General features: G+C 38.1%; 1 protein-coding gene across 1 annotated transcript in view; it reads left to right on the forward strand.

The window, feature by feature from the left end:
- Window positions 1-25,471, forward strand: part of LOC121736887 (UDP-glycosyltransferase UGT5-like) — a 47,722-nt gene that overhangs the window by 2,398 nt on the left and 19,853 nt on the right. Inside the window, exons 5-7 of the mRNA XM_042128377.1 lie at window positions 129-218; window positions 1,604-1,607; window positions 2,917-3,807. Coding sequence (XP_041984311.1) covers window positions 129-218; window positions 1,604-1,607; window positions 2,917-3,807 — 985 coding nt within the window. The remainder of the gene's footprint in view (window positions 1-128; window positions 219-1,603; window positions 1,608-2,916; window positions 3,808-25,471) is intronic.

Genomic DNA, 25,471 nt, shown 5'->3' on the forward strand with positions numbered 1-25,471 from the left:
AATGAGTCACAAAACAATTTACATCTATCTTGTAATATAACAATTGCTTACTTCCCGATGTAACAATACAACTATTGACTATTTCTATTTTAATAAACATAACGCACTTATTTTAATATGCATTCCAGTTATATGATGCAAGTAAAACAAGAGGTTGCAGGGAAACTGGATGATCATAATTCATTTCGCACGTGTCAAATGCTGGACTGCGTACCTAGGTAAGTAATGAGCACATTGTAGACAACAGAGTATCAAATGGCGGAGCAGTAATTGGATACGACGCTAATACTTCCATGTAGTAGTGGAGTGGTTAGTAGTTAGTATGGTATATTATATACTTGAAGCCACGGACGTAAAAAAAATTTTACGTCTGTGCTTGAAGCTACGTAGAGTGGTACTACTACTAATATAATATATTCTGTGGTAGAGTTGAAGACATTTTTCAGTAGAAAGGTTGAAAATATTAATCTGATTAGCCAATTATCACTGCCACTGAACACATAACACGGATTATGTTAGGCCTATAGTTAGGTCGTAAGTCGTAACATTAAATTATTAAGTAGGTAGATATTTTTTTTCTAATATGAACAATGTCTATTATATTTAATCTATAAAACACAGTTAAGTACCTACTTATTAGTTATTCGACCCATATTACTTAACAAAGTGTTCTCAAAATAACGAATTTGGATCCAGGAATAGGGAACTCAAAAGTCTGCTTTGCCGTTAATAGTAGGTACGTAGGTAAACAATATAATAATAAGTACTTATAACAGAAAAAGATAACTTGTTACCTGATGTTGTGGAGATATCAGGCAGACTGCAGTAATTTGTAATAATGTCACCTTAGATTCGAATTATTATAGTCCATGATGTGAAAATAATGTTAATTTCAAGACTATACTATGCAGATTGCAGTAGGTACCTACCTAAAGTAGGTGCGCCGCCCACGTTCGAGTCGGTTAAATCCTAACTGACGCACGCGTTCGCCGAACCATTTTTCCGAACGGAACGAATTTCGCAAGCACATTTCGAGCGCGATCGCGCGCAAGAAAACCTAACGTTTGCGATAGTCTCACGGATTTCAAATTCGAAATTCCACACGTGTTTTATTGACTCAGACCGGTGCCGGTCTGAGTCAAGAAAACACGTGTTATCGAGACATTTTGTATGGAACCCTGCTAGCCACAGCTAGCTAGCCTGTATGCACACACATTTTCCGTACCTACCTATTCGATTTCCTAATGTGGAATTTCGAATTGGAATTCCGTGAGACTAGCGCAAACGCCAAACGTTTTTCTTGCGCGCGATCGCCGCCGAAATGTGCTTGCGGAATAATATTATGTTCCCATCGGTGACAAAAAGACAGCTAGTAGAATAGATGGATCATGGATAGCAAAGGCAGGGTTTTTACTCACCGAGAAATCTCTAATTATGTAGTATGTACTGCGGTGGCGTACAACCATGGAGCTAGTGCGTACAACTTACAAGTTACAACGCCCGCCCGTAGCAATAAAACCTTTTGTCACTTTTGAAACGAGAAACGAATAACGTATAAGTATATATTTATCTTTAGTTTTAAATAACTACACTGTGCAAACAGGAAGGTAACTTAGATACTAATATTATAAAGTGGAAGAGTTTGTTTGTTTGAACGCGCTAATCTCAGGAACTACTGGTCCGATTTGAAAAATTCCTCCAGTACCTAAGATGGTCCATTTATTGAGGAAGGCTATAATAATACATATCTACGCGCACTAAACCTAATCTTCACTATAATAAAGCTGAAGAGTTTGTATACCTAGTTAGATTGAACACGTTCATCTCAGAATAATATTCAGAAATTACTCGTTGTTATTAATTAATTTTTTTTTTGCTAGATTAACCATAATTGTCGAGAAAGGCTATATGTATGGGTAGGTAATAATATTTTTACATCATAACGCTATGACCAATAGAAGCGGAAAATCGGTGGCAAATATGGAAAAAAACTGGGAAAATTATAAATCGTTGATGGATTAAATTGGAAATTTCTTTCTCGTTTTTGATAATAATCAATTTGTCAAAGATGGCTTGAAGATACATAATATATAGTAAATTATAGTAAGTAAAATATTAAAATATAATTCTCCCCCCACTCCGGCTCCACCCCTAGGAGCGGGGACTTTTAGTATGTTTATCTTCTGGACATCCTGAACACATTTCTGAAGCAATTGCTTAGGTTGCAGCTCTTCTGTCAGGTCTTTTTTCAGTGGACTACAATATTTTATTGATGCGGACGGTGTCGCGGGCAACAGCAGCTGCTAGTTTGTTACTAAAGCCTCCTGTTAGTATCGCAATATTATTGAAGTAGTTAAAACTAACGTGATGCAGGGAAACTTGCTAGACTTGCTGTAAAGATCCAGGCGATACGATATCACATAGTACCAGTCAAGCTAGTCGGGCTTAACACAACTAAGGGTTCCGTCCACCAACGTTTGTTATTTTAACTTTAATGGACAGGAAACAAACACTCAGGAAGAAACAGCTTTTATAAATCTGCTAACGTTAAAGCTGAAGCAGCTCGCAGCTCTGAAAAAGACAGGTGAAAAAGGATCGGCTCTATTTTTTTTATATTTGGACGTGAGATTAATTATTACAAAGAATACGATTATCAATATGATTTTACTCCTGAAATTTTGTCTTGCGTTTTCCGAGCGGTTAAAAACATATCACACGATTCATTTAAATATCTATCATGATATATTTTAAGTATGTGTTAGAACTTACATAATATTGATATATGTATATAAACGCGGGTAAATAGGAATGAATCATTATTATTGAATCGCCTAAAATTACCTACTACACATAAGCATAACACAAACCGACTGAAAATAGCTCGTGTCAACTGAACGCCCTGCCGGCGACTAGTAGGCCGAGCGGCTCAGATCGAGTATATCGCGCGCAATGCGGTCACACGTATACGCAGCTGTGCTCCTGTTAGCTGTCTTGAAGGATGCCTGCGGTGCGAGAGTACTCGGCCTCTTCCCCCACACGGGGCGAAGTCATCAGATGGTTTTCGAGCCGCTGCTCAAAAGGTTGGCCGAACGAGGACATCGGGTCACGGTGGCCTCGTTTTTCCCCTTGAAACATCCACCGACGAACTACACCGACGTCAGCTTCCAAGGTGTCGCCGATATAGGAATCGAAACCGTCGACCTCAGCTGGTTCGAAGGTCCAGAAATATTTCTGAAGATTCCCCTCGCTGGAAGATTTATGAAGTCGCTAATGGAATTTCATGTGTTGGCCGATATGGCCATCGGGATCTGTACGAAGCTGGTGGACTGGCCTCCGCTGATAGAAGCGTTGCAGAAAGATTACGACGTCGTTCTTTTGGAAAACTTCAACAGTGATTGTATGGCTGGCTTGCTCCACGTGTACAAGATCAAGGCTCCAGTAGTTTCGTTGCTCTCCAGTGCGCTGATGCCTTGGACGGCTGAGCGAATGAGTGTCATGGATAATCCGTCGTTCGTTCCCAATCTGAGCAGGGACTACATCCCGCCCCTGACGTTCTGGCAACGTATGGAGAACACGTTTCTGAGCGTTTACTATAAATATTGGTTTCGGTTTATGATCCAGACGAAGGAGCAGTATATAATAGAGAAGAGGTACGGCAGGATACCAGCCCTAGACGAGCTCGGGAAGAACATATCTCTCATGTTAGTGAACACTCACCACTCTTTGAACGGCAGAAAAGTTTCGCCACCAGGGATCGTCGAAGTCGGCGGAATGCATTTGGATCCAACTAGAAAAACTGTTCCAGAGGTAAGACAAATTATTTTACTGTTAAAACATATTGAACTTACTTATTTCATTATTAAACATATTTATTGATTAATTATAGTTGCCTAGGTATCGATCTAAAATCGGCGGTGCGTAACGCATTTCCCGTCGTAAAAAAGTTATCGATCGACTTAAAATAAAAGTATAGGATAAGTCCCTACCGTACTCAGTACTTATTTATATTATCTGTGTTTATATTGCTCATAAAATGTAATGTCATACATAGACTAGTTTCGAGGTAATGTGGTGCAGTCAGTTGTTTTTATAACAACTTAATTGTACAAGGTTAGGCCTAGGTTCTCGATAGACAATCATACATAACTTTGAAGAGCTACTCCTATTTAGGAGTTAAGAACTAGCGGAGGCGCCTATAATAATCTATATATTAATACGTGAGAGAAAAACTTTGTAACCCTTTTTACAAAAAATGGGGAAACGTAGGAGCATGAAATTTCGCACAGTTATAGGCTGAGGAACCCTAAAAATATGATAAAGTCAATATTTTTTTACAAAATATAGGTACTTAAATAGTAGTCCTAATTTCGTTGAAACTAAGGTCGAATTTCGACCATTGGGCGATCTCTAGTATTACAATAGTTATCTGTTCTTACTTAATATTAGTATGATTTATTACCAAAATTGTATCCAGGGACAAAATATATTCGGTATCCCGGCCCCGCCTAATCAACGTACTTATTCTTTTTATTTAAGTACTTGCGGTAATTTCTAAAATAATATTAAGGTAGCCAGCACGTTCCATTTAAATTATTATGACCATATTTTAATTTAGTAATAATATATTACAAAAAGTTAGTCCATAGTAAATAATTATGATAGAGAGAAAGTGTTCAATGGAAGTGCCTTTATGCTATCGGTAAGAAATATAATTTTAGGTGGTACTAATTTTAGATCGATGATTATCAAATAAAACTTATTGGAGTATGTACCTAATTGAGTTCAACTATCAATTAATCGTCAAGGCAAGTGCACTCGACGACGTAGAGTCGCAGACGACGCAATGAGGCGACAGCATCTAAATTCTAAAGAATACAATTTCCTACTCAGATGTTTTAGAATTTTAGATAGGCTTTTGTCGTCTCTCTAGAATACAATTCCTTACTCAGAAGTTTAAGATAGAGAGTTTTATCGTCTCTTTCTACTGTCTAGTGTCTAGTGTCTAGTGAGTAGTTGAGTAGAGCACACAGGGTTAGGAATAACTTGTCGTCTCTGTCTAGTGTCTAGTGAGTAGTGAGTTGGAAAGATGTTTCTCTGAGTTAGAGAAGATGTTTTAGGTAGAGCACACAGGGATTAGGAATAACTTGTCGTCTCTGTCTACTGTCTAGTGTCTAGTGAGTAGTGAGTTGGAAAGATGTTTCTCTGAGTTAGAGAAGATGTTTTAGGTAGAGCACACAGGGATTAGGAATAACTTGTCGTCTCTGTCTAGTATCTAGTGAGTAGTGAGTTGGAAAGATGTTTCTCTGAGTTAGAGAAGATGTTTTAGGTAGAGCACACAGGGATTAGGAATAACTTGTCGTCTCTGTCTAGTGTCTAGTGAGTAGTGAGTTGGAAAGATGTTTCTCTGAGTTAGAGAAGATGTTTTAGGTAGAGCACACAGGGATTAGGAATAACTTGTCGTCTCTGTCTACTGTCTAGTGTCTAGTGAGAGTGAGTTGGAAAGATGTTTCTCTGAGTTAGAGAAGATGTTTTAGGTAGAGCACACAGGGATTAGGAATAACTTGTCGTCTATGTCTAGTGTCTAGTGAGTAGTGACTTGGAAAGATGTTTCTCTGAGTTAGAGAAGATGTTTTAGGTAGAGCACACAGGGATTAGGAATAACTTGTCGTCTCTGTCTAGTGTCTAGTGAGTAGTGAGTTGGAAAGATGTTTCTCTGAGTTAGAGAAGATGTTTTAGGTAGAGCACACAGGGATTAGAAATAACTTGTCGTCTCTGTCTACTGTCTAGTGTCTAGTGAGAGTGAGTTGGAAAGATGTTTCTCTGAGTTAGAGAAGATGTTTTAGGTAGAGCACACAGGGATTAGGAATAACTTGTCGTCTCTGTCTAGTGTCTAGTGAGTAGTGAGTTGGAAAGATGTTTCTCTGAGTTAGAGAAGATGTTTTAGGTAGAGCACACAGGGATTAGGAATAACTTGCCGTCTCTGTCTAGTGTCTAGTGAGTAGTGAGTTGGAAAGATGTTTCTCTGAGTTAGAGAAGATGTTTTAGGTAGAGCACACAGGGATTAGGAATAACTTGTCGTCTCTGTCTAGTGTCTAGTGAGTAGTGAGTTGGAAAGATGTTTCTCTGAGTTACAGAAGATGTTTTAGGTAGAGCACACAGGGATTAGGAATAACTTGTCGTCTCTGTCTACTGTCTAGTATCTAGTGAGTAGTGAGTTGGAAAGATGTTTCTCTGAGTTAGAGAAGATGTTTTAGGTAGAGCACACAGGGATTAGGAATAACTTGTCGTCTCTGTCTACTGTCTAGTGTCTAGTGAGTAGTGAGTTGGAAAGATGTTTCTCTGAGTTAGAGAAGATGTTTTAGGTAGAGCACACAGGGATTAGGAATAACTTGTCGTCTCTGTCTAGTGTCTAGTGAGTAGTGAGTTGGAAAGATGTTTCTCTGAGTTAGAGAAGATGTTTTAGGTAGAGCACACAGGGATTAGGAATAACTTGTCGTCTCTGTCTAGTGTCTAGTGAGTAGTGAGTTGGAAAGATGTTTCTCTGAGTTAGAGAAGATGTTTTAGGTAGAGCACACAGGGATTAGGAATAACTTGTCGTCTCTGTCTAGTGTCTAGTGAGTAGTGAGTTGGAAAGATGTTTCTCTGAGTTACAGAAGATGTTTTAGGTAGAGCACACAGGGATTAGGAATAACTTGTCGTCTCTGTCTACTGTCTAGTATCTAGTGAGTAGTGAGTTGGAAAGATGTTTCTCTGAGTTAGAGAAGATGTTTTAGGTAGAGCACACAGGGATTAGGAATAACTTGTCGTCTCTGTCTAGTGTCTAGTGAGTAGTGAGTTTGAAAGATGTTTCTCTGAGTTAGAGAAGATGTTTTAGGTAGAGCACACAGGGATTAGGAATAACTTGTCGTCTCTGTCTAGTGTCTAGTGAGTAGTGAGTTGGAAAGATGTTTCTCTGAGTTAGAGAAGATGTTTTAGGTAGAGCACACAGGGATTAGGAATAACTTGTCGTCTCTGTCTAGTGTCTAGTGAGTAGTGAGTTGGAAAGATGTTTCTCTGAGTTAGAGAAGATGTTTTAGGTAGAGCACACAGGGATTAGGAATAACTTGCGACAGCAATGTTCCTGTAGTTTGACATCAGATATTACTTACACAATTGTGTAAGTAATATCTGAAATCCCTGTGTGCTCTACCTAAGTTGCTGCAAAATACATAGGCAGGGTAATTGCCAATGTATTTTGCAGCGACAGCCGACAGGTGCTGCTGGTTTGCAAAATATATGTATAGTTATGTATTGTGAGAACCAGCAGCGCGGCGGTTTCTTAATTCTGAAGTTGTCGGTAGGTTCATTGTCTATTTACTTCAGTAAACAGTTAGGGAAGGTAAAGTGTTGCGATAGGTAATTCTTGAATGAGAGTTTGCGGATTAGAATTATAGGAACTCGAGAGTTGAGACGTTTTAACAGATTTATTCGTTCTTAAAATTGTTGCCTGTGGGCCCTGAATACATACTTACTAACATAATATACATCAGTAGGTATAAAACGTCTTGTAAAAGCTAAATTTAAATTTTCAAACTGTGCGACATAATATAGGTACGAGGTGTTGAAATGATGGCATTGGAACATGAGGCAAACAAAAGAAACAATTACTTATTTACATACATATTTTACTATAATGTAAGTCATTAGTCACTACGCGTTTCCAATTGTTACCAAAAGTATTGGCGAGTGGCGACATGATTGCCTACATAAGAAAATTAAGGAAGAAAAAAAGTAACTAAAAAACTTCTGAATATGTTTTGTACCATACTTTTCTCAAAGCGGTTCGCGGATATTTCACACCCCTTTTATCTTCGATGTTAACAAAGCTAGGGATTTAGAATTTCGGCCACTAGGAGCAAATATTAAAACTAGCTCAACTTCCAAATTACGTGAAATTTCGATAAATAGTTTAATAGTTACGGATGGTCAAAATTACTACGTTTTGTCACTCACTGACTGACAGATCATCAAAATTCTAAGGTACTTCTAGCAGACTTAGAACCTTGAAATTTGGTACTCGGATAGGTCTTTATTCACAATGAAAGGAAAAATTATGAAACCGGCCAAGTGCGAGTCGGACTGGCGTACAGAGGGTTCCGTACTGTAAATTTGTATGGGAGCCCCCCTTAAATAATAAGTTTATTTAATTTTTATAATTAATTATTAAAGTGCTCATTGCCAAGCCACTATAATAATATTAATAATAAAATAAAGAAATCTATTGATACCTTTACAGAATGTTGATTTAAATTACAAAATAAGTGGAAGGCTTGGCTTGAATGTGATCTGAAAACTTTTTACGTCAGAAGTTATGAATAGCTTTGCAGTATTTTGCTTGGCTCCTTTTACATTTCATGTTTTGGTGGGATTTCTCTTTGTGCGATGTCAATGTAATAAAAATAATATAACCCAAATAATTATTTTGTGACCAAAGCGCCAAAAACTTTTATCTGACCTAGACGTCCTAAATATATTATCGACCTACTAATTGAACGGAGACGCAGATTAAAAACATAATATTATGTTGTTAAGTTTTGATCGCACTCAGTTGTTGGTGAGGGACATAGTATTTAATTTAAATAATCTCAGTCTATGACTTACAAGAGCAAGAACAATTTTTTGTGTGATTTGTATGGGCAAGCGCCCCATGAATGAACAATTAATGTTAAAAGTAAAAGTCCAAGTGCGAGTTGGACTCGCGCACAAAGGATTCCATACCATTATAGAGGAAAAATACGCAAAAACTGTGTTTTGGTATCGGAGGCAAACTCTACAAATTAACTCTTTCAGCTCTGCTTTCACAGTAAACTCTATACAAGTGAATAGTGATACGTACACGCCGTAAAGCATTATCTTTTTGATTTGTTTCACCATGTACAGTAGTAATTTTCCATGTTAGTATGAAGTTTTCTAGCTACTGTGTAACTTTAGTTTTTACAGAACAAAGCCGGCCAATACTTATTGTTTTGCTAAGTAGCCTCAAATAAGTCTTAAGTGTGGTTTTAACATCATACTCATACAATAACACTAATATGTCTCGGTTGTCAATTCCAGAGCTGTAAATATCGCTTATTATATTGTGTTAAAAGTACAAAAGTACAATTATGTATGGTATGGTAAGACTCGGTAAGAGCCAACGCGACGACGGTCAGAGGCATAATAATTATTAATAATTAAGTATAGCAACAAGTATGAACACAAACCTTCTTGAATGGTGAAGTTCACCGGGTCATCACTTATCTCCTAAATCCTAATATAAATTATAAGCCTTCCCAGTTCCCTGGACCACGAATATTTCAAGACTAAAATTAGCTAAATCGGTTTCTCGTTTACTAGTTTTATCGCAACTAAGAAAATTTAAAATTCATTTTTAGGGTCCCGTACCATCCCTTAGTAATAGGGTAAAAACGGGACCCTATTACTAAGACTTCGTTGTCTGTCCGTCTGTCTGTCTGTCTGTCTGTCTCAAGGCTGTATCTCAAGAATCGCTATAGCTAGACTTCTGAAATTTTCACAGACTGTGTATATCTGTTGCCGCTATAACAACAAATACTGAAAACAAAATAAAATTAATATTTTAGGGGGGCTCTCATACAACAAACGTTATTTTTTTTGCCTTTTTTGCTCGTTATCAATAATGGCAACAGCTTGACATTTTCATAAAGGCCATAGTTATATGTTTACTTTAATAATTAATAATAATATTAAAATAAAATAAAAAATTCAGGGGGGCTCCCATACCAAAAACACAATTTTAACCTATTTATGCTCTGTATCGGTACGGAACACAGAAATGGATATAGTACGGAACCCTTCGTGCGCGAGTCCGACTCGCACTTGCCCGATTTTTATATATAATTAATATTTATCTCTTGTTACATAGAGTTTACTGAAAAATATTATTTTACACGGTGCGTTTGGGCTAGGATTACTCACTGCATCATAAATGCATAAATATTCATCTAGATTCTAAGTACTTACATCCAATCTTACATCTACAGATAACTTCATAGAATGCAGATAATATGCACTCGGAACTATAATAATTAAGAAGAATAGGGTGTAATACTTATTTATCGCTATGATGATTGAAATATGCGATACAAATATTTGAATCATCTATGCTACTTAATACTTATTATGCAAAAGTATGTCTGTCCGTACCTCTTCACGCCCAATCTGCTGAACCAATTTTGATGAACTTAGGTATGGAGATACTTTGAGTCCCATAAAATGACATAGGCTCCTTTTTAGGTTTAGGTTTTAAGAATTTATTCTCAGAAGACATACAGCCACTTATATTATGAGAACTTAAAACTAAAGTTACATTTTTACAGTAGTCATATTACAGTACCTAATATAAATAAACAGTATGAGTTGTTTTTATTTGTGTTCCACCGACAATATGTTTTATATTTGCTTTAAGTAACTTTAATTACTTTTTTTATATAAAATATAAACTACCTGGGAGAGTTTTTACGTGGGAGAGCCATGCTTCGGCACGAATGGGCCGGCTCGACCGGAGAAATACCACGTTCTCACAGAAAACCGGCGTGAAACAGCGCTTGCGCTGTGTTTCGTCGAGTGAGTGAGTTTACCGGAGGCCCAATCCCCTACCCTATTCCCTTCCCTACCCTCCCCTTCCCTTCCCTACCCTCCCCTATTACCCTATTCCCTCTTAAAAGGCCGGCAACGCTCTTGCAGCTCTTATGATGCTGCAAGTGTCCATGGGCGACGGAAGCTGCTTTCCATCAGGTGACCCGTTTGCTCGTTTGCCCCCTTATTTCAATTAAAAAAAAACCTACGGGGCCCGACGCTTATTTTTTATCCCGGAAAATGTACGGTTCCCGTGCGATAAACGAATTGTGGCGCTACGGAGTTAGAGATGTCGTCTTATTTCTAATCATACAATTAAATACTTTTAATTTTTAAATTAGAATCATAAAATTCCCGTGTTTACGTCGGTAGTCGGTACGGTAGGAAATAGTTTGGCGCGAACTTTGTGGAGACTGGAGGTCAGTTGAGTTCCTCTATGGTTTGTTATTCTAGCGGCATATTAGCGTTGTAAATAAAGTTTGCCCTCGAGTTGGTACGATGCCAACATCAACAATAATCGAATGCAGTCCTTAGCGTCCAGGGTAAAATTTAAAAATAAAACCGGCCAAGTGCGAGAAGTTTTGCGGACGAAGGGTTCCGTAATCCGTACTAACCGTCATAAATTATTTTTTTTAGTAGTACTATAAAAACAAATAGGTACTTACTGTTTTCCGTGATATAGTGTGCCTACATCATACTCTGTGAATATTTTAATTACCTAAACATTAAAATGCTATAAGGAGCGGCTAGCTTAAAGACGGATGGCTGATGCATTCTAATATCTTTAAAACTTAAAAAAAAATGTTAAAAAGTTTAAAAGAGCCACTGTAATAAATGGAAAAAAATAAAAAATAATAGCAATAACGTTTTAAAGTAGAAGCCCTTTAGCCAAGATGTTTTCTTTATTGATTATATTTATAGAATCGCCGATAAAAATGTATGTAATAAGCGTTCGATAATGTGAAGTCGACGTACGACTTAAATATGTTATGTCAATTCCATACATTTTGATCGGCAATTCTATAAAGAAGCGATAAAGAAACGACTTGGCTAGGCGCTCAGTTGTTTGCGTGCAACGCGACTGTGCAATATGCACTGTGGACTAGGTAGGTACATATTATTATGTGTACATAGATAATCAATCAAGCTGCAGCCAAGCGGTTGATTCAGTCAATAATGGACTCCCGGAAATGTTTTGTTTGATTAATTGGTTGATTACAGTTTATTAACCCATTTAATATTTATCTCTAAATGCAGAAGATATAACCATGGTCCATTGACCACAATGTCGACGTCTTTATCAATAGTTTTGATACATTTTAGTAGAAAAATAAACAAATACAGAGTCTATTAAAACCTAATGTCAATGAATTCAAAGCACAATTTAACTTATTGTATGATTATTATTTTTAACAAAAAATTAAAACCGACTTCCAAGGTAAAAACAATAATAACATCCTTATAATATGAACTAAAAAGTATTAAATAATTTTTCCTATCTAATAGTGCCTTTTTCCGGATTCGGCTAAACCTCAACTATTTCTGAACTCAATCTTCATCATTTTGATGTCGGTACCAGATAGCTGAATCTTTAGTTCTCTGACAGAATATTTGAAACTTTTGGAACTGGCATCGACTTCAAAATTATGAAGATTGAGTACAGAAATAGTTGAGGTTTAGCCGAATCCGGAAAAAGGCACTATTAGATAGGAAAAATTATTTAATACTTTTTAGTTCATATTATAAGGATGTTATTATTGTTTTTACCTTGGAAATCGGTTTTAATTTTTTGTTAAAAATAATAATTTCACTCTTTTTAGTTACCTACTAACCATCGCGTAAGAAAATACTTCAACCCCTTAATATTATCTTAATCTTGGTAAATGTTTACAAACCTACCCCAATTTATTTGACAAACTACTACAAAGAAAGTCTTAGACTATATCTGGGTGTTGTGGTCTAAGTTCCAACCTAACCTAACCTACTTTTGGACTTTCTAGATTGTGTTTGTTTTTGTTTTGGGGGGGCTGCGCCCCCCGTCCCCCCCTTCGGTATCCGTGGCTGAGTAGTTAAGTAAGACCCACTCATCACAGCCTTGAGATGCCTTAAAAATACTTCGTAAACATCAGAAAACAGATGATCTTATCTGAAGATTACGAAAATCTCAAATGCGAATTTCTTCTAAACGGAGAGTTTTCTGGCGGTGGAAACGGTAAGTAGGAGTTTTTCTCACCCAAAACAATCCTCCTTAACCCATGTCACCAACATTTAATTGACGTAGGTTCCTAAACCTTAGCCAAATTTTTTAAAGTATTTTCGCCATACTAACAAGGATCACTTTCGGCCTGTCATTCGACAGGGGTTGATTTTTGACAAAAGTTTATCTGAGCTTTTTTGCTTCCCTTGGCGCCCCCTATCGATTGGTATAATAAAAAGGGGTGGTCATAGGGGGTTAGTATTTTCGCCATACTAACGAGGTTCGTATATCGGCCTGCATCTGGCCAGGGGTTGATTTTTGAGAAAAGTTTATTTGAGCTTTCTTACTCCCCTTGGCTTGGCTCTTGTATGGAAAAAATACTTAGAAAAATTTTTCTAAGTATTTTTTCCATAGTGCCCCGTTTCCTCCAGTACAACCCAAATGTGTGCCTTACGCTCTGGAGTAAAGGTTGAATTTGTTACTTATGTTCAATTTTGTGGTACTTGAAATATTATGTATTTTGAAACAACATTATGAAACAACATTAATTATATTTTTTTATATTAAAATCGCTTTGAAATATACCAAATAAATAAGGACATAACGTGATGACTGATGATATTTTATGGTGTTGTGTGTATATTGTATCCATATACAACCATGTGAGTTGTGACATTGGTGACCCTGACATGGTAGTGATGATGATGATGATGATGAATGTAATTTGCATAGTAGCATATGCTTTCAGTTCTTAAAACAACGCCTAAACCCACAAACTTGTATCTATAAGGAATCCGGAGTTCTCTTAGTATCTTCGGAACCATAGTATACCTTGGTGCAAAATCTTGCGTTTTGGTAGCATATGCTTAGGATGCTTCTCATAAAACCAAAATCACCATATGTTTCCATATAAATTTTGAGGAGTTCTTTCGATTACTCATGGATCCCATTATCAGATCATCACTTTTGTGAAAATGGGACCAAATTGGAGTGAAACCTAATATAACAAAACAAAAATTTTGAAAATCGGTTCACAAACGGCGGAGTAGTAGTCGAACATACAAAAAAAAATAAAAATAAAAAAAAAATATCCACAGCCGAATATATAACCTCCTCGTTTTTTGGAAGTCGGTTAAAAAGAAAAAGTTATTCTTTACAGTCAAATAAAGTTGAAGGTACCACTTGAATTAGCTCCCTATTATGTAGAGTTTTGATACAAATGCTGAACCCTACATAAAATGCATCTCTCAAATTTTCTCAGTTAGTAGTGGGGTTCCGACTTCCGATATACTTACATAAAAGGTGAGAGGTGCCTTTTATGTAGGCTGAACCCTACATAAAAGGCACCTCTCACCGTAATTAGTTGTAGAGTTCCGATATAAATGCTGAACCCTACATAAAATGACCTCTCACATTTTCTATGTTTTCGTCAATTCAATTATTGATAAATAGAATTTGATAATTATTTTCAAAAACCGTTATCAAAGTACCTTGAATGTGTACTTCAAAATTAGAATTTGGCAATGTGGGTAAGGGATAATAATAAAAGGAGAGCTCTACCTATAAAATATTCACGTAACTCTATCTTAAATTGTATCATAATATTATTGGACAGCAATACTTAAATCAATATCAAAACTAAATAATGATATTTAATTCAATATTTATCTGTCCTTTGATTTATTAAAGAAAAATCTAGTAAGATTGAGCAAATAGATTAAAGAGCTGTTTCATCTCTCTTTACCATATCGGCCGTTGACTTTAGCAAAGCCACAGAATATATATTAGTAGTACCAAGCAAAGCTAAGGAAGAAGTATGAACATGAAAATAATATTAATAATAGGTTTACATGTTTAATTAAGAAATTATCGACTAGAAATTATGTCCTAAATAAAATTGGAAATAACGTACCTATAATATAAATTGATTGTTTTTTAATTATTATTTTTATCTATATTAGACAAGCAATATTGGTGCCAGATATTTTACTTATATTCTATAATGTACATAATTAATTTGTAATACTAACGCGGTTAAGTTGTTTTTTAAAAATTGTGGTGTCTCCAAAGTGTGTCACACAGACACTGATATTGAAGTGCTTTATTTACTATCAATTGGGTCAGCTTTATTATTCATTAAATGTAAAACACTGATTGCTGTCATCATTGTTTAAACTACATTATTTTCATGAATTACACGAGCGTAAACCAAAATAGTTACACGCTATTGACCATTCTCGAATTTTTCCCGTAGCACTAATTTGAATTGCTGAACAACAGAAAACTGAGCGTAAATGTACGATCGTACGGACAATGTTACAGTTTGTATACTTATATAATGTAACAGCGGCGGTGGCGGCTCCAGTGTTGCGCCTGACTCGGAGTTAATCGCGCGCGATGCGGCCCGCGTTGCTCACTTTCTCGATCGTGCTCGGCTACGCGGAGTGCGCCAGGATACTCGGCCTCTTTCCTCACACCGGAAGGAGCCATCAGATGGTCTTCGAGCCGCTGCTGAAGGCCCTGGCAAATCGCGGCCACGACGTCACCGTTGCATCATTCTTTCCGCTGAAAAATCCTCCGATAAACTACACGGACATCAGTTTCGAGGGAATCGCCAGCATCGGCATCGAGACGGTCGACCTGACCGACTACGAGAATCCGCCGCTATGGATGAGGGTGCCGCTATTAGACCGGCTGTTCAGGCAGATAGACGACTTCCACCCGCTAGCCGATATGGCGCTGGAGACCTGCAGGAAGGCGGTCGACTGGCCTCCTCTTATAGACGCGCTGAAGAAGGACTACGATGTAGTTTTAGTGGAGAACTTCAACAGCGATTGTATGATAGCCCTCCTTCACGTCTACGAAATCAAAGCTCCCATAGTTTCGTTGCTATCGAGCAATTTGCTGGCGTGGTCGGCGGAGCGCATTGGGATCTCGGATAATCCAGCGTTCGTGCCCAGTTTCGGAACGATGTACCAACATCCGATGACGTTTTGGGAGAGGCTGGAGAACGTTTTCGTGGAGCTCTGCTACAAGCTCTGGTTCAGGAATATGGTGCAGATTAAAGAGCAGGCTGTTGTGGAGAGACGGTACGGGAAGATCCCGGATTTGGGCTCGCTGGCAAGGAATGTGTCTCTAATGCTGGTGAACACCCATCATACTCTACACGGGCGAAAGGCTCTACCGCCGGGAATCGTGGAGGTGGGTGGGATGCATCTGGATCCAGTGAGAAAACATATTCCCCAGGTAATGCTTTTTTTGAATAACTATACATATAATTTATAAAGGAATAATAATTGTTATATGAATATATATTACGTGTACTCTCTCAGAAAATTGTACGCTAATGATGAACATTGCTATTTGTTTGTAGACATTTGCTATTAATATCGGATATGTTTTTGTACGGTTACTTGTTGAGTAATATTACAGCTGTAAAAGAAAAGAGAATAATTATTAAATTTTATTAATACTATCCATGAATAAATGTTTTAAATTTATAGATTTACTACACACCTTTCTACTTGTGTATTTAATACATAGGTATGTATTAAATACACAAGTAGAAAGGTGTGTAGTAAATCTAAAAAGCAATAATATTAAAGTAGATAGGTATCTACTTTAATATTATTACTAGCTATTTGACCGAGCTTCGCTCGGTATTCGATAAAACACGAATAAAATGACATTTTCTAAAAATGATTCTTAGTTAGATCGATTTTTCGCCCCCGAAACCCCCCGAACTAAATTACCCCCTATACTAAATTTCATGAAAATCGTTGGAGCCGATTCCGAGATTCCAATTATTATTATATGGGTAATAGGGGAGGGTAGGGATGGGAGGGGAAGGGAATAGGGTTGGGGATTGAGCCTCCGGTAAACTCACTCACTCGGCGAAACACAGCGGAAGCGCTGTTTCACGCCGGTTTTCTGTGAGAACGTGGTATTTCTCCGGTCGAGCCGGTCCATTCGTGCCGAAGCATGGCTATCCCACGTATCAACTATAAAATTACTCCTTCGTAACTGATCTAGTTTCTTTGAAACCAGAGTGCTCTTGTGTATTGCGCACACACTTGGGCGCTATAAAATTACTCCTGAGTAACTAACCTGTTTTCAGAACGCGTCGTGACCGTTTTCATTAGGGCCACAACACGGATTCGCGTCGTGGCTGTTTTTAAATGCTCAGAACGCGTCATGGCTTTTCTCGATTACCACAACGCGTTGTGGTCAATTAGCACGTCAGCCACGACACGAATTTTACTTTGTGGTATTTCTGTGATTACCAGAACGCGTCGTGGCCGTTTCACTATGACCACAACGCGTTGTGAGCCATTTTTTCGCTCACTGAGCGTTTTCGGTCTTTGAGCGTAACATATACAAGAATTGCTCGTTTAAAGATACTAGAGATCGCCCAATGGTCGAAATTCGACCTTACTTGCAAAGACATTAGGACTACTACCTATATTTTGTAGAAATATTGACTGCATCATAGTTTTTTTCAATTCTTGTCTCTGGGACTCAGCTGATCTCAGACTGGCCGTGCATTGTCTAATAGTATCTAAAATTAAATTAAAAAAAACAATAGTCCATTTTCAATTTGTCATTGTTGTCAACAGACTTCAACCATAAATAAAAGAGTATAATTCGTATGTATAGGCTTGTCACTCAAAAATCTGCAATTTTTCCTAGTAGTAGTGTCCTAGTGTGTGTAACGTTATATTTGTTAAAAATATATATGATAAAAGCAAAATTTTAAAATAATATTAGCTCGATGCACTCCTTCACCATATAAACTATAACTGTGTAAAATTTCATTCACCTACGTTTCCCCATTTTTCGTCAAAAGGGATACAAAGTTTTTGGCTAACGTATTAATATATAGATAAGATTACTTATTGTAAAATTACGTCAATAGCAAACACTGTCCCGTGTTTTTTGCTATTATAAAATCAATTTAAAATTATAAATTGTATGTTAACCTATTTAAATACATATTATATTATCTTCTTACTTCTTATACTTAATATATTTTATACAGAATGTAACAAAACTAAGTAATAATATGTACTTTAGGGTGTGTACTGTGTATATATTATATTGTGTTCCTTGTAGATAGTTTACTGTGAAAGTAGCAGCGCAGTAAGACCAATTTTTTTCACTTTTGTGCGGGCAATCGCCCCAGCGTCATGAGGACTTTCCCCATACAAAAGGGAAAAAAAGATCTTTCAGCGCTGCTACTTTCACAGTGAACTCTTTACAAGAAACACATACACACCCTTAAGTATTATCGCTTAGTTTTGTTACACCCTCAGCCCTCTATTTATATATATTTTAAGTAGTCTCACGTTCCCATACAAAAACCTCAATTCTGCCCGACTTGTAGTCTAGAATATTCAGTTATTGTTTTATTTAAAAATTACTCTCTTAATGACGTAGGTACATCATAAAATGCATTAAGTATTCATTAAATTTTATACGCGTACTTAATAATATTAATATTCCTCGATGCTCTTGCATCGTCAACAATTTAAATTTTACCATTTATTAACTTAAGTAATGGAAAATAAACGTTGGCGTACCCAGGGGGGGGGGCACCCTGGAAGATAAAATAAACGTCTATTTTCCTGGCAAATGGGAATTACAAACGTGTTACCTACTCTGCGCAAAATGAAGTGTTGAAAACTAAATATCTTTTCAGTCTGATTAATAAAAGTCAATTTTCATGATTTTTTATTTCAATATACCAGGCCGACCATCTTCTTCGACCGGTATGCTATATAACCGGTATATAAAACGGGTCACCTGATGGAAAGCAACTTCCGTCGCCCATGGACACTCGCAGCATCAGAAGAGCTGCAAGAGCGTTGCCGGCCCATCGATCGTGGAATAACGAGACACAATAGCTTTTCCATTGTTATCGCGGCCGGATGCGGCCGCTTAGGTCTTCATGAATTAAGAGGGAATAAAGTGATAGGGGAGGGTAAGGAAGGGAACGGAATAGGGGAGGGTAGGGAAGGGATTAGGGGAGGGAATTAGGCCTCCGGTAAACTCACTCACTCGGTGAAACACAGCGCAATTTCTGTGAGCACGTGGTATTTCTCCGGTCGAGCCGGCCCATTCGTGCCGAAGCATGGCTCTCCCACGTATAAAATGATCTGAGTATGATCAGCTCACAAAAATATTTTTTGTAGGTAAATGTCGGCTTTGAAGCTGTGAGTGTCTGCTTTTAGATTTTTTATAAAAGATGATCCCAAAACAAATATGTGTCACAGACGGCTTAAGAGGATACACCAGTGGCTAGAGAAATGAAAAAAAAGCACGTGTAATATCTATAGCAGTCTCCCTTACCTCAAGCCTATACCGCAGAACGCGATAGAGACAACTGCAGAAAATCCAGAAAATCAACGATTCGTTGTCCCCTGATTCCTTCTCCAAAACTTAACCGATTTAAGTACTTTTTTCATTAAAGATTAAAAAAGGCTTGAGCTGTGTTCCTATGTTTTGATTTTTTTTGTATAATCTAGCCAAATCTGTTTTCTGGACGTTTGAACACAGCGGAAAATCTGGCCATTTTTTTGGGTTTTTGAACGTTCATATCTTATTTAATAATTAAATTATGAAAAAAAAGAAAACATAGGGACATCGTATTAGTGGTCGTAGATATTCAGGAAAAAAATTATAACTCTACTAGCATTATCCAGGGAGGAAACAGGGGACAACGTTTGTATGGAAAAAAGGGCGGTGTGGACTCCTCTTAAGGATTTATCTCTAATCCGCTCATCCACTAGGCCGCAGACTGCATATTTTGCTTAGAGATATCGCGAGCGCGATACGCAGTAAGGAAATATATCACCTGTCAATGAAGGTTAAGCATTTGATATTATAAAGAAATTTTGCTCTACCTAAATATTTCCTCGTGAACATGAATCATTAAACAGTTTACCGAGAGCCTCGAATCGAGCAAAACGCGCGCGATGCGACCCGCACTTTTTTATTTTTTCGCATTCGCTATATTTAGCGCACAGTGCGCGAGGATACTCGTATTATTACCGCACACTGGGAGAAGTCACCATATGGTGTTCGAGCCCCTGCTGCGGACGCTGGCTAAAAGGGGACACCATGTTACCGTCGCGTCGTTTTTCCCGCTGCGAAATCCTCCCGCTAATTACACGGACATAAGCTTGGAAGGACTCGCTCCCGCGGGAATCGCGACCATGGATCTGAAGGCGTGCGAGAATCCGGGCATTCTGACGAAGCTGCCTCTCGTCGGGAATCTCCTGAAATCGATGCCCCAGTTTCGCGCGCTGAGGAACATAGCATTAGATCTCTGCAGCAAATTCGTGGAGTTCGAACCTCTCATCGAGGCGCTGAGGAAAGAGTACGACGTGGTTCTGGTGCAAAATTTCAACAGCGACTGCATGATCGGCTTGCTCGACGTGTTCAAGATCAAAGCCCCGGTCATCTCGCTGCTGACTTGCACCTACATGCCGTGGTCTGCGGAGCGGATTGGCATCGTGAGCAACCCGTCGTACGTGCCCGTCATCACGCCCAACACGTACTTCGATGCGCCGATGACGTTCTGGGAGCGAATGGAGAATACGTTGTTCAGGGTGGCCATGAATTATTGGATGAGATACGAGGTTCAGAGGAAGGAGCAGGAAATTATAAGCAGGCGGTACGGAAAAGTGCAGGACCTCTATCAGCTCGCGATGACACGGAGCTCCTTATTGCTCATAAACACCCATCATTCCTTGAACGGGCGTCATCTTGTGCCGCCTGGAGTTATAGAAGTCGGTGGCATGCATTTGGATCCAACAAAAAATATTATTCCAAAGGTAATAATTTAATTATATCATAATATCATTATATGAGATAATCAGTAAACATGACAATCCATACTAATATTATAAATGCGAAAGTATCTCTGTCTGTCTGTCTGTCTGTCTGTCTGTCTGTCTGTCTGTCTTGCTTTCACGCCAAAACTACTGAACCGATTGCAATGAAATTTTGTATACAGTTATTCTAGAGTCTGAGAAAGGACATAGGCTACATTTTGATGTGGGAAAATATCTTATTTCCATGAAAATATCGATGAAAATGAATTCGCATTGCGCGTGGCCAGCGCTCATCCCGGGGGTCCTGGGTTCGAGTCCCGCAGGCGGAACAAAAAGTTTTCAATGTTCCTGGGTCTTGGATGTGTATTAAAATAAAATTTCAAAAATCTTAAACATATTTTATGTATAATATTATAAAAAATCCAGAAATATATCGATGGAATGAACATTTTAGTTCTAATACGATTCAACAGATGGCGTTTTATTTTTTACTTTATTGTAACACTAGCTGTTGCCCGCGACTTCGTCCGCGTGGACTTTAGTTTATAGCGCGCGGTGTCAACAAAATGTGTGTCAAATTTAAAAACTTTTTAAAACCCTGGTAAGTGGTACCCCTCTTAGGGCCGCGCTACACCGGAATGGCAGAAGAATGACGTGCTCGCCTCGCCGCTGCCATTCCGGTGTAGCGCGGCCCTTAATCAAAATACCCAAAAACAGCTGTGCAGTGTGCACATAATCTATACTAACATTGTAAATGCGAAAGTATCTCTGTCTGTCTGTCTGTCTGTCAGTCTCGCTTTCACGCCAAACGCCAAAAGTATCTCTGTATGTCTGTCTGTCTGTCTGTCAGTCTCGCTTTCACGCCAAACGCCAAAACTACCGAACCGATTGTAATGAAATTTTGTATACAGATAGTCTAAGGCCTGAGAAAGGACATAGGCTACTTTTTTACTGGAAAAAAGGGTTGTAAGGGGGTGAAAATGCGTAAATTTGTTCAAATTAAGTTAGTTCCAACAGTTCATAATAGATGGCGCCGTGCGTCTTCTACATCGCGCTGACGCTTGCTCAAAAGTCTTTCTATAAGACGTGGTATCATCTTACATTTAAGTTTCGATTTTTTTCGATTGTTATATCTATTCTACGGTATTAAATAACTCAGTACTTTATCTGTGCAGTGACGTAACCTTAAATCTATCAATGATAAATAGTTTATGGGTAAAGTTGTGTAATTGGAGGGCTAAATAAGCTTTAAAATTTGGCATAAAATATAAAGTTTAATATAAAAAAATGAAATACTTATTGTGTGCACACTGCACAGCTGTATTGATTTAAGGGGTACCAGGGTTTTTTTATAAAAGCTTTTGACACCAATTTTGTTGACATCGCGCGCTATAAACTGAAGTCCACGCGGACGAAGTCGCGGGCAACAGCTAGTAAAATATATTCCGCAAATAATTTTCGTCAGACTTCCGAGAAACGAGTTTAAGATTAAGAACTAATGCGAATCACTTAAAAAGAATAACTTTAATGTCATGGTCTCCCAACAGTTAATTTATTTAAATGTATTATTATATTATATCTATCTACGTAATAATAATGCTAGTTCACGTGGTCCTATTAGTATACCTACGTATTAAAAATTAAAATAGTGTATACCTACCCTATAACGATGTCGTTCATCCATACTAATATTATAAAATATGCGAAAGTGTGTCTGTCTGTCTGTTACCTCTTCACGCCCAAACCGCTGAACCGATTTTGCTGGGCATGGAGATACTTTAAGTCCCGGGAAAGGACATAGGATACTTTTTATCCCGGAAAATTAATGTACGGTTTCCGCATGATAAATGAGTTTTGGCGCAACGGAGTTGCGTGCATCATTTAGTTTGTTACTAAATACTTTTAGAACCCAATTTAAATATCAGTTATAAATATGCACATAATACTTTCATACATAGAGTAACTTTTTGAATAATGATTAAATACAGAGTGTAACAAAACTGAGTGATAATACTTTAGGGTGTGTATGCAGCCTTATAGACTCGATCTGTCCGTCCGTCTGTCTGTCTGTCCGTCTGTCCGTCTGTCCGCCTGTCCGTCTGTCCGCCTGTCCGTCTGTCCCTTTGTCCGTCTGTCCGTCTGTCAGTCTGTCAGTCTGTCCGTCTGTCCGTCCGTCCGTCCGTCTGTCTGTCCGCTGGTTTGCTCAGAGACTATACATACAAAGCTGTTATTCGACATGAATGCACATATTAATGATTAGATGTCCCGCGCGGCTTTGCCCGCGTAAATTAGAAATTTTACGAAAACCGTACGCTTTCCCGCTACAAAATAGCTTAAAATATGTCCCTTCAGGTGCTCTACAGTCTACTCAATATCTGTGCCAAATAAAATGAAACTTGCTTCAGTAGTTCGTGAAACCCTTTCTTATAATTTCCCCGTTTTAACCACATTTTCCTCTGTTTCTTCGGCCCTATTAGATTCAGCGTGATAATATAAAGCCTATAGCCTTCTTCGATAAATTAGCTCACTCAGAAAGATTTTTTTAAATCGGACCAATAGTTCCTGAGATTAGCGCGTTCAATCAAACAAACAAATTCTTCAGGTTTATGATATTATTAGTATAGATTTTTTAAAATTGCTTGACAAAATCGAATCTCGATCTAAAAGACTATGAAAAGTACCTACCAGTAATAGGGTCATAATAAGCTCATAATCATGGGATGATCCATGGTATAATATGGTAGTGATGATGATTATGATGAAGTTAATTTGCATAGTAGCATAATATACTTTCCGTTCTTAAAACAACGCCAAAACTCCCAAACTTGTATCTATTAAGAATCAGGAGTTCTCTTAGCGCCTTCCAAACCATGGTATACCTTGGTGCAAAATCTTACTTGTAAGTAGTATATGCTTAGAATACTTCTCACGAAACCGAAGTTACCACATGTTTCCATATAATTTTTGAGGAGTTCCCTCGATTACTTATGGATCCCTTCATCAGATCACCACTTTTGTGAATATACCTAGTACCAAATTAAGATGATATTCTGTACATCAAAAGAAAAATTTTGAAAATCGGTTCACAAACGGCGGAGTAATCGTTGAATGTAAAAAAATGAACAACTCCTTCCCGAAAGTCGGTTAAAATTGTAGCCTATGTGTTATTCTGATGTATAAGCAATATTATTTTAAAGTTTCATTAAAATTCATACAAATAAATTCCGCAAAAAATAGCCTATTTCTCTTCACGTGGTCTATTCCTGATGTGTGCCAACTGCCAAGTAACATAAAAATTGCTCCAGTAGTTTTTTTTCAATGAATTAAGGGGGCAAACGAGCAAACGCGTCACCCGATGGAAAGTAACTACCGTCGCCCATGGACACTCGCAACATCAGAAGAGCTGCAGGAGCGTTGCCGGCCTTTTAAGAAGGAAGGACCTTGAAGGTTTGCATGTCGTATAGGTCCACAGGTGACAGTTCGTTCCAGAGTTTTACAGTGCACGGCAGAAAGTAACGCGAGAAACGCACGGTGGAAGACTGCCACTCGTCAAGGTGATGATGATGGTATATTTTTCGCGTGGGACGATGGCGAAAAGTTGCAGGTGGTATGATTCCGAACAATTCATCAGAGCTTTATCGTCCTCAGAGCTTTTATTCATTATCCTTGGATAGGTTTTTTAACAGAATATTATGGTGCTTTTTGTAGTTCAAAAATTATACATAATCCGTTATTATACATTCAGTTAAGAGGATACACCAGAGGTGAGAGAAATTGAAAATAGGTATTTGGAAATGTATTGCTGTCTCACCAATCTCAAGTCTCCCACCGCAGAGCGCGATAGAGACAACACGACAAAAGTTCTAATAAAAGAACAGAAAATCTTCGATTCGTTGTCCGCTGATTCCTTCTCCAAAACTTAACCGATTTAAGTACTTTTTTCATTAAGAATTAAAGGAAGGCTTGAGCTGTGTAAATAAAATAAAACATAGGAAATGTTTTATTTTTTTTTGTATATTTTAGCCAGTTTCTGGGTGTTTGAACACAGAGGCCATTTTTTTGGGTTTTTGGACGTTCTTATCTTTTTTAATAATAAAATTATGAAAAAAAGGAAAACATAGGGACATGCCAGTGGCCATAGATATTCAGGAAAAGGAAAAAAATCATAACTCTACCGGCATTATCCAGGGAGGAAACAGGGAACAACATTTGTATTGTTGTTCCCAACAACATATGGAAAAACGGCGGCGTGGAATCCTCTTAATACATTGTACACTTTATTTTTCTTAGCGTACGGTATTTCACGATCGTGTGCAAACAAAAATAGCTCCGCTTCTCTATAGTCATTATCATTACGTATACATAGGGTTAAATATAGGTTACGGTCTAACCTAAATTACATAAGCAGATAATACCACAGTTTTTCGCGTGACACGGTTTCGGCAACATCTCTTGCTATGCGCCCTTATATTTATGTATACATATTCGTGCTGTCCTGTCTAGTTCATTATACACAATGTGCCAGAATCCTGGGGTTATTCCCTCACACGGGGAGAAGTCACCAGATGGTATTCGAGCCCCTGCTACAGAAGCTCGCCGAGCGTGGGCACCGAGTCACTGTGGCATCGTTTTTTCCGCTGAAAAATCCTCCACCCAATTACACCGATGTTAGTTTCGAAGGCTTGGCCAGCATCGGTATCGAGACCATGGACCTGATGTGGTACGAAACCCCGAGCATGCTTACAAAATTCCCTCTCATCGGAAACATTGTGAAGGCACTATGGAGTTTGCACCCCTGGTAGAG

Source organism: Aricia agestis, chromosome 2 (genome assembly GCF_905147365.1).
Source record: "Aricia agestis chromosome 2, ilAriAges1.1, whole genome shotgun sequence".
Classification (NCBI taxonomy): Eukaryota; Metazoa; Arthropoda; class Insecta; order Lepidoptera; family Lycaenidae; genus Aricia; species Aricia agestis.